This window comes from Hyperolius riggenbachi, chromosome 6 (genome assembly GCF_040937935.1).
Source record: "Hyperolius riggenbachi isolate aHypRig1 chromosome 6, aHypRig1.pri, whole genome shotgun sequence".
Classification (NCBI taxonomy): Eukaryota; Metazoa; Chordata; class Amphibia; order Anura; family Hyperoliidae; genus Hyperolius; species Hyperolius riggenbachi.
In genome coordinates, this window is record NC_090651.1 from 275,698,419 (window position 1) to 275,709,367 (window position 10,949).

Here is a 10,949-nt window from a genome sequence, read left to right on the forward strand (position 1 = left end):
CTTTCTTTAGGTGGGACATTATGCCAAGAATTATTTTTTTCTAAATGTGTTTTAATGGGAAAATAGGAAAAATATGGGGAAAAAAATAATTATTTTTCAGTTTTCGGCCATTATAGTTTTTAAATAATGCATGCTACTGTAATTAAAACCCATGAAACGTATTTGCCCTTTTGTCCCGGTTATAAAACCATTTAAATTATGTCCCTATCACAATGTTTGGCGCCAATATTTTATTTGGAAATAAAGGTGCATTTTTTTCAGTTTTGCGTCCATCCCTAATTACAAGCCCATAGTTTATAAAGTAACAGTGTTATACCCTCTTGACATAAATATTTAAAAAGTTCAGTCCCTAAGGTAACTATTTATGTATTTTTTTTAATTGTAAATTTTTTTTTTTTTTTTAATTACAAAAAAAAAAAAAATGGGGAGTGTGGGAGGTAATGAGTTAATTTTATGTGTAAAAGTCATTTATTTGTATGTGAAAAATGTGTAGGGTGTAGTTTACTATTTGGCCACAAGATGGCCACAGTAACTTTTTGTTTTAATGCGACCTCCAAGCTTCCTTCCGGAAGCTTGGAGGAAGTATAATGAGCATGGACACGTGAGTTTTTTCTCACAATGATCGCGCTGCCCATAGGAGAGCAGCTGATCATTGCGGGGCTTAGATCAACGAACGGGAATGGATTTTCCCGTTCATTGATCTCTGGGCGAGCGGGCGGCGGCGGTTTTACTAGCGGCGGGCAGCGTGTTTACGAGCGGGAGCGCGGGCAGCGTCGGGAACGCGGAAAGTACGTGTTTCTCCGTCCCTGGTTTTTAAAGGATGAAAAAAGGGGCGGAGAAATACGTACGCGCGGGGGTAAAGTGGTTAAAGTGGAACTGAAATCAGAGCTTCCTTCTCCAAAAGATAAGCAACATAAGAACCTTTTAAAGAAAAAAAAAAACTTTGTAACAGCTGATACAAATCCTGCATACAATCTGCAGTGTCTACTTCCTGCTTTCATGGAAGCAGATATATTGTTAACATCCTGTGTTTACCAATTAGCTGCTCTGCCATGGCAGTCAGCTGAGATCAAATTACAACTTTTGATTAGTCACAGATGAGGGGAATTAGACAGGCTTAACTCCTTAAATACATACAGTGTGCATTTCTCTGTGCTTGCCTTCTGTCCTATGTAAGAGTTCAGGTTCCATTTAAAAGAATGCACTATGCTAGCAGCTATGGAGAGGGTGGGTTGCTGCCTCCTACACAAACTGCTATCTGCAGATCTCCTGATGATAATGTTTAAAGGGGCATTATAGTTAAAATTATGCTGTCCCATTATCCCCAGCATCAGTTGTTTAATAGAGACTGCATCATTTTCTCCATAGGGCCTGTGTTAAAAGAAAAAAATAGCTCCTAGCCCCAAATCTGCTTTTGCACGCAGGTGACCTGCATCATTACATCAGTTTTTAATGATGGGGCATGTGACAGGGAATTACTATCAGCATTCTGTGTCTCTGACACAGCTGATTTATTACTCGGCTCACACACTACAGACTTCTCACATGTAACTAAATAAACAGGCTTTAAATATTGTGAAGCTGGCAGGATTACAACCTATTTATTTAGTTACTTTGTAGCTGTGAGAAGCCAGAGACATGGAAGGCTGATCGCAGTTAGGATAGAGCAGATAACAGCCAGCCCCATTGCTACCCCCTCAGGAAGAGATGATGTAATGATGCAGGTTAGCTTTGTACGGCCTAGTGCACACCAGAGCGGTTCGGCTGCAGTTTGCGATCCGCTTGCGGGTGCGGATCCGCTTGGGTAATGTATTTCAATGGGCTGGTGCACACCAGAGCGGGAGGCGTTTTGCAGAAACGCATACTCCCGGGCTGCTGCAGATTTTGGATTGCGGAGGCGTTTCTGCCTCAATGTTAAGTATAGGAAAACCGCAAACCGCTCTGAAAAACGGCACTTCAGAGCGGTTTGCCAGGCGTTTTTTGTTACAGTAGCTGTTCAGTAACAGCTTTACTGTAACAATACATGAAATCTACTACACCAAAACCGCTACACAAAACCGCAAAACGCTAGCTGAAACGCTGCAGAAAAAGAAGAAAAAGCGTTTCAAAATCTGCTAGCATTTTGCGGATCTGCTAGCGTTTTTTGGTGTGCACCAGGCCTACAAGAGCAGATCTGGTGTTAGCTTTGTTTTTTCTTACACAAGCTGTATGGCAGATGAAATTTTTGCTGGATCTCCTTAGAATTGTACTTACTTGTAATTATTTTGTATTTAACAACAAATTTTATTTACAGGTTCAGGGTACGGCGATGGAGTCCAACGTGGCCCCGTTCTACGCAAACATATTCATGAATGATTATGAGGAGAAATTTTTCTACAATAATACATTGTTCAAAAAATATGCCAAATTTTGGCTAAGATACATTGATGATGTGTTTTGCGTGTGGGCGGGACCACGTTGGACCCTTGATCAATTTGTTGGGCAACTACATGGCCAGTGTGCTTCAATCATACTAACCTCTCACTCTGATGAGAGACAGGTTAATTATTTAGACACTATGGTCTTTTTGACTAATGGTTGTTTGCACACTGACCTCTATGTCAAACCAACTGATAAGAATGTGATTTTGTCCTATCATAGTTTTCATCCTATCAATACACTAAACTCTATCCCCAAGTCACAATTTAGAAGGGTTGGCCGTATAGTGGTTGATAGGGAACAACGGGAAATTAGGTTTAATGAGATGTCACAGAAATTTTTGCAGAGACATTACCCTGGCCGTCTGATTGCAGAGGCGCGCGGTGTGGCAATTGAGGCAGCTCGTGGATCTGGTGGTGGGACTCGCAACCGTATACCTTTTGTAACACAATACAGTGTTTTGAGTAAAAATATTGCAAAAATTATCAAAAAAACATTGGCCTACGCTTGTGCAGGCACTTCCTCAGATCCAGGAGTTCCATCATCCTCCACTTTTTTCTTATAAAAGGGCCCCTACTCTTAGGGACAAACTTACTCATGCAGAGATGAGAATGCTGGTGAGGCCCCCTGAGGGGACTAGGAGGGGTATGTATCCGTGCCTCAACTGCGTCCACTGCAATTCGATGATCAGAAGTGATGTCTTTACTCACCCAAGATCAGGTAAAAGATTTAATATTAAAGGTATTTATAATTGTGATTCCCAATATGTTATCTACATTCTTAAGTGCCCATGTGGCCTACTATATGTGGGCGAGACCACTCAAAAGTTCAGATTGAGGATATCGGCACATAAACATGCAATTCGTGAACGCCACGTGGAGCAGCCCGTTGCATGTCATTTTGCACGTTATAAACACCATGTCAGTCAGTTACGCTGTCAAATTATTGACAGCATGCCTTTACTAAAAAGAGGAGGTGATAGACGTAAACTGTTGCTGCTCCGGGAGGCGTTTTGGATAAAAACACTGGACACTTTGGAACCTAGGGGTATGAACCGAGAATATAATCTTCTGCCACTTTTGTAATGTATTGGTCCTTGATGTATTCAGGACTTTGATTGGTTGGTTTAAATGTAAGGATGTAGTATAAAAAGTCAACGTAATTGCATGTTCTTGTGACTGTCATGGCTTGATAAAGGAGCATACCATCGCTCCGAAACGTCGCATGTTGTACTTATGTACTAGATCAGTGTTTCTCAACATTTTATTTTTATGTACCCCTTTTAGAACCCTGTACTCACTAAGTACCCCCTAGCATAGTAAACATTATCACAAGTACCCCTTGACAAATATATATTTAATTGTAGTACATGATAATTGGTTATAAACAATCTCCAAGCATTTACTATTGCTTTTAACTAGCTAAAATACTAATTTGGTGTATAGCAAGGAAATGAGCAGCGCTACTTAAAAACAGACTAGTGCCTACCTGCAAAAGAGTGCAAGCCCCACTTGTGGGGTCGAATACACACCGAGCATACACATGACCTGTCTACCACTAGAGGAGGATGTTGGTTTCCATTAACAGCTTGCATGCAACCTATTAAGTACTCGTCCCTCCCACTGCGAAGAAGTCAATCCTCCATGGGAGGGGCCTAACACTAACTAAATCCTAACCTATGTATATGCATAGCCTGGGTGCGGCTAATCAAATAAAATCGAAAATTGCGCAAAAGGTGGATCAGCGCAACACCAGGCCGCCTCCGAATGGCCTCCATCAGAGATGCGCTGAGCCCCCCCAGGAACTACAAACGCACCTTGAACCCAAACAGAAGCTCTGCATATACACCAAAAGCATGGCTGTTAAGTGGGAGCAGCTGACCAAAAACGAATTACATTAGTACATAGCAAGGAAATGAGCAGCGCTACTTAAAAACAGACTAGTGCCTACCTGCAAAAGAGTGCAAGCCCCACTTGTGGGGTCGAATACACACCGAGCATACACATGACCTGTCTACCACTAGAGGAGGATGTTGGTTTCCATTAACAGCTTGCATGCAACCTATTAAGTACTCGTCCCTCCCACTGCGAAGAAGCCGCACCCAGGCTATGCATATACATAGGTTAGGATTTAGTTAGTGTTAGGCCCCTCCCATGGAGGATTGACTTCTTCGCAGTGGGAGGGACGAGTACTTAATAGGTTGCATGCAAGCTGTTAATGGAAACCAACATCCTCCTCTAGTGGTAGACAGGTCATGTGTATGCTCGGTGTGTATTCGACCCCACAAGTGGGGCTTGCACTCTTTTGCAGGTAGGCACTAGTCTGTTTTTAAGTAGCGCTGCTCATTTCCTTGCTATGTACTAATGTAATTCGTTTTTGGTCAGCTGCTCCCACTTAACAGCCATGCTTTTGGTGTATATGCAGAGCTTCTGTTTGGGTTCAAGGTGCGTTTGTAGTTCCTGGGGGGGCTCAGCGCATCTCTGATGGAGGCCATTCGGAGGCGGCCTGGTGTTGCGCTGATCCACCTTTTGCGCAATTACTAATTTGGTGGTGTTTAAATAAGATTTATCATTTTCTAAAACTCTAAATTGGTTATTTTTGGTGAAGTATGTCAAGCCTGAGTACCCCCTGGAGCCATCAGAAGTACCCCCGGGGTACGCGTACCACACATTGAGAACCTAGGTACTAGATGACGGTCTTCTAATAAATCATCAAAAGAGCATATGATGGTGCCGGCTGAACTCTTTTCTACTGCATTGCCTGGGTGGTGACCAGGCTCGCCGTGGCACATCAGCTTAATACACACAGGAGTGTGCAACTCTATATGTTATCCACAAGCTGTATGGAGAAATTGTTGCTGTCCCTATTGAACAACTGATGCTGGGTATAATGGTACAGCATAATTTTCGCTATAGTGCCCATTTAATCTTGGTGGCTGATATTAGATGCTTGTTCTGCTGGCCATGGGGTAACCATAGAAGTTGTGAAATCACTGAGGCAGATTTATCAAACCCAGCGCAAGGGAAATTAGAGTGAAACGCTTGCAAACTTAGGGCTCGTTTCCACTATTGCGGTGCGGAATCGCCTGGATTCCACCGCTGATGAAATCGCATGCGGATGCGATTCCCCATGCGTTTTTTGCCGCAGATTCACATGCGAATTCGCATAGGTGAGGGTATATGCGATTTTAACCATGTCACTGCCTGTGAATTTACATTGGTACCTATGCGAATTTGCGGCAAAAAACGCATGGGGAAAACGCATGTGATTTCCCTATTAAATACATTGCATGCGATTCGCATGCATTCCACTCGCAGGCGAATTTTGCGGCTCTTTTGTGCGTTTTTTCACCGCTGAAAAAAACGCACCTCAACAACGCTACAGTGGAAACAGGCCCATCCACTTGCATTACATGTGCGAATCCGCATGCGTTGGACGCATGCGGATTCGCGATAGTGGAAACGAGCCCTCAAGAATGCTTGTTCTGGTCATTTGTTCTACTTTTACACCAGTTTTTCTCTAATCTTACTTGTTGTCGTCATCTAAATAAAGACCACTGTGAAACACGACATTATTGCAACATTATGAGTTGGGGGGAGGGGTTATACAGTGAGTGGTACCCAAGTACAGTCAACACTAATCTTGGGGACATCATAATTCAATAGTTTTAACCACATTTAAGTGTATGTATGAGAAAAAACAAACGTTAGATTCGTCTCTTAGTAGACGGAATCCTCTGGATAATTCAGAGCCCTCTCCACCCTCACTGATCCAGCGCTGGGACCTTCTGAACATATGTGACAAGGGCTTGATAAACATCTGTGCGTGGCGGCAGGGATGTCCTGCACAGTAGAATTGCGCTGCTCATGCACTTTTTTTTTTCCACCTTGCACAAGCAGCTCTGTGCTACTGTACGGACTGTCACATTGTGCCCTGCACATACATGGATAGAAGTATGGCTGTGAAAAAGAGTCCTGGTGAGCAGAGGTGGCTGTAGGAGGATCGAATATGTCTCTGGATCATCCAGATTTTCTTTTTTGCTGCAGGTTTACTTTAAAAAAAATTGGTACAAGTTGTTTATATTAGTTATTTTTTTTTTTTTGTATTTAAAATGCCTCGGTTCCCTGCCAAACAAAGTTAATGAGAAATGCCTTGCTAATTAGTACGGTCTTACACAGGAAGTGAATGGAAGTCTGCTCAGTGTGAATAAAGAGATTGGTGTTACTGAGAACAGACAGGGAAATATCTTAGTCTTAAGGCAGCCATACACTGGTCGATTGCCACCAGATCGACCAACAGATAGATCCCTTTCTGATCGAATCTGATCAGAGATGGATCGAAAGGCTGCCCATACACTGCAAACAGATTTTGAATCGAGTCCGTGCTGACACTTTCTCCGGCTGGCCTTCTTCATCTTCACTTCCTGTCCCGTCCTATCAGAAGGGGAAGTTCAAACAGTAGAGCGCCCTCTTCTGTTTGAACTTCCTCTGGTCTGGGTGATTGAACAAAATTTTCTGCCTGGACAGATTGATGGAATCGATAGATTTCCATTGGAAATCGTTGAATTGGTCTGCTTTTGCGTAATCGATTTCAGGGCAGATTCGATCACCGTGATCAAATCTGCTATCGGCGGGAAATCAAGTAAATGTATGGGCACCTTTAGGGACCTTGAAAAAAATCCAAACTTAATATATTTTATTTTTTTCAAGTATTGAGGACAAGGTTTTGTTTTTGTTTTTTTTGGTTTTTTTTTTTGTAAATGTCACTGTTGCCTGAACAAGCACTGTAAAAACCGTGCAGGGGATTTGGGCGCAGCCGGCGCCACCACAGGTCGTATATAGGAATTACGGCTATAGCGGCACTCGGTGAGCAATTTGGGTGCCATCTAAAGACGGAGCACAAATTACTCTAAAAACACGGTAATTCGGACGCCAGCAATACCTGGAAGCCGAATTACGTCTCTCCCCGCTATCCACAGTGACCTGGAGGGGAATAGTAATCAATGCCGCCGGAACTTGTGCAGGAGCAGGGTAAAACGTTAATCGGCTTTACCATGCACCCAAATCTCCCGGCAGCCGATTCATAGGTATGCTGCCTGTGTCCTAGTTTTTAATTTACCTCCCTCCAAACCCTAGTGTGAGTCATCATTCAGAAAAGATATAAAGTGTCAGGCTATTACACACAATGGGCAGACCAGTGATGGTACTTGTGGAGTGCTCAAGGTTTCGGATGATGCCACCCTCATCATTACTCTGTAGTCTGTAGATCAACCAGCTCTTCCATAATAACTTTATTTATTGATAAAGGTTCCCTTTATCATGGCAATTGTTTCAATAGCATAAATCTGTCAATAGGAGTGCTGCTCATGTACTGCAAGCGAATACAATACGGGTTAGTGGGTGAAGGTCACCTCTCCACACTCGCACAGAACAGAGATGTGTAACATGTGAGCCGGCGCTGCCTGAAGGATGCCCCAGGCCTACTCCTTCATCCAAATACTTTTAATTCTGGGTAGAGTTCCAGTTTGGTAAAACTTCTGGGTCATTATAAGGCTTGTTGTGCAAATTTTTTACTGATATGGGCTTGGGGTGTGTACAGACCTCTTCTGCAGAATAAACCTAACCGCTTATATTGTTATTCGGTTGTTCCAAGATTCTCTCATTTTCCTGCATTAAATTGAATCCGAGATCAACTTTTACTCATTGTATAATTGTGTTTCTTTCATATACTTTATAGGGCATTCCTCAAGCCAAATACTTTTTTTTTTGTTTGTTTTAATACTCTAATTCCCTATAAACTAAATAAGCCTCACCCACAGCTTCTCTAGAGAGCCTTGGCATTCTCAGACTCGTAGCAAGGGCTTATGGGAGCTCAGTCTGGGCAGGAGGAGGAGGAGGTTACTAGCCAGATATTTCAGAGGCAGAGTGGAGGAGGAAGGGGGAGATGGGATTGAGCTGAGGGCTGCAGATGCTATCAGCTTGCCTTTGTGTAATGTGACAAACAGAACATGGCTGCCCTCATTGTATCACAGGAATAAATAATCATAAACTGTTGAAGCTGTTTGCAGCTAGATTTGCTGTGTAAACTATCTAAACTTTAGATAAGATATTTAGACAAGTTACTTCTCATAGTTAGTTCCTCATCTCGGATCCGCTTTAACCTCTTTGTTGTACAATTCCTACCAATATACTCTAGAGCTAATCTTTTGCCTCACTGTTTTGTTATGACGAGATGTGTTAAACCTGTTTTGTGTTTACATGTCCTTATTTTTTTTTCAGAGCGACCAACATATAAGGGCCCAAATCCTCCTCCAAATAGGTTTAATATTATGCCAGGGTACCGGTGGGATGGTGTCGACAGGTATGTATTTCTACGTTCCCATACATGTACACACAATGTTTATGTATACCAGCCTCTGTGTCACTGTTGGAAGTTAAGCATGCGACCTGCTACCCAGTGTAGTCTCTTTCCTTGGTTGTTCTCCCTTAGCTGTTTTCCTCCTCATCTATCTACCTACCTCCCCCCCACCCCCCAGCGGTCGAGGGAGCAATATTGTGGTGATCTCCCTGATGGAATCAAGATAAATCCTTCTGACAAGAATGAGGAGGATTCTTTTCTGGGGCAGCCTGGACCCAATTCCTGGTGGAAGGTGTACAGATTAATCAAAGCTGGTGCAGTGTATTGAATGAAATGTGCCAGCCAAGATTAGAAATAAAGTGACTCTCGGTGCAAATAAATATTGCTAGCAATTAATCAATAAAGGGGATGCTGCAAAAACAATACTCAAATAAACAGATAAAGGCATTCATACAGGTGCACGGCAGCACATGGAGTGAAATAAAGTGAACCAATATAGTTACCTGACCAGGAGACTGGCAGTTGAAGGGTATATGCGGTAACCAGCAATGAGGACGGGAGCGCCAAGAGCTCCACATGTGGTGTGGTTCGAACAACCACTTTGCCAGGAGCTTTTTGAAAAGCTGATCAGGTCAGAGCCCGATGGTGCTGACGAAGTGCTACAGTGCAAAAACCGGCTGTCAACCTCTGGCGTTGCATAGTACCTATATCTCTCTCCTGTCAGTAAGTGTCAGTTGCTATAAAGCATTTGAATTTGTATGAATGAAGCAAGACATTTTATTGGAGGTGCCCTGCTGCTGTCTTCTCTGCTATTCTTAAGTTATTTTACAATAGCTTAATTTGCTTTCAAAAAGAAGTTCCCAAATGACCCCAAACGTTTTTTATGTTGTGATGGAGAGCAGGGGAAAATGTTTTTGTTGCATCATTCTTTTCCTCCTGAATAGCATCTAAGCATCTCCAGTTTAGCAAACCTGTACACTAGTATTCGTGTTAGAATTGGGCAAGTTCACTGCCCTGTGTGCCGCGTTGCGTTTCACGTGACTGATCTTCCTTGTTCCAAACTGGAAGGAGGAAGTATCGGAGTCATGTGGATTGCAACGTGACAGACGGCAGTGCACTTCTCCTGACCCTCAAAAAATGCAAAGTGCGACCGTGCACTCCATAAGGTATAAGCCAAGATGTAAGTTGGGTGTTCAAACCACATGGTGAACACCACCACCCACAGTAAATCCAACAAATATCAGATGTTGGCACACCAATGTATTGAGTAATTTGGTTTATTGACGTGAAGAATTGTAAATCCAACGTTTCAAACATCAGGGCGTCCCTTTGTCAGTAAATATAATTAAACCAGGGTCAGATCCGGTCTGTACTTTGTGCACTCGCCAACACCCTCTGACCCTGTCTGCTCATTCAATGCTGAACAGAGGTATGCAGGGGTCTGGGTGTTTTGAATCCGCTATGCCGAAGTCGAACACCAACGCTAGTGTACATACGCTGGTTAGAACGTGCATACTTGGAATTTGAAACAAGTGCAGAATGCGGCGAAAAAGTAAAACCATCACACATTGCTGTGGGGTGAGCCTGTTTTGGAGTAGCGACTGAAACTTCCTTCTAATAGGCCGAGTGGGGACGGTACTTCCCCACATGCTTATGAGTGGTTGCCTCTGGAAGAAACCCACGTTTGTGAGTATATTTTTATTATCACACTTTTTTTACACATTACCAGGCAATATTACGCCATACTGGGCACCCTGTGTCCGTGTGTTCTTGTCTCTGCTAGTACTGATATACATGTAATTACTTTGTGACCGGTCCAATTAAATTATCCAGTACGCTCCGTATAATACATTTAATAAAGTAGCATCTGGTTTCACAAGTTTTGTTGATTTTCTAGATCCAACGGATTTGAAAACAAGCATTTTGCCAGAATGTCAGAGAAGAAAGCTCTCCAGGAATCTGCCTACAAATGGAGTGTAGAAGATATGTGAATTTGGACAAACTGGGGATCGAGACATCAATGAAACCAGTTGTGGACTTGAGAAACTGTCTTGCAGCTTGCTACTGGAAGTGTTAAAGTTGAATTCTTGTTCTGGTTTGTTTAACTGTGATTGACCAATGGAAGAATTAAGGCTAGGATCTCCTATGAACAGACTTCTAGTAGCACGGTTAAA

The 10,949-nt window shown here is 42.8% G+C and overlaps 1 protein-coding gene across 1 annotated transcript in view; it reads left to right on the forward strand.

Annotated features, from left to right (window-relative positions):
- The window catches only part of BUD13 (BUD13 homolog), a 33,961-nt gene that overhangs the window by 22,716 nt on the left and 296 nt on the right, over positions 1–10,949 (forward strand). Inside the window, exons 10-11 of the mRNA XM_068240924.1 lie at positions 8,697–8,778; positions 10,673–10,949. The exon at positions 10,673–10,949 is cut by the window's right edge and continues 296 nt beyond it. Of these exons, the coding sequence (XP_068097025.1) occupies positions 8,697–8,778; positions 10,673–10,766 (176 nt within the window). The 3' untranslated portion in view covers positions 10,767–10,949. The remainder of the gene's footprint in view (positions 1–8,696; positions 8,779–10,672) is intronic.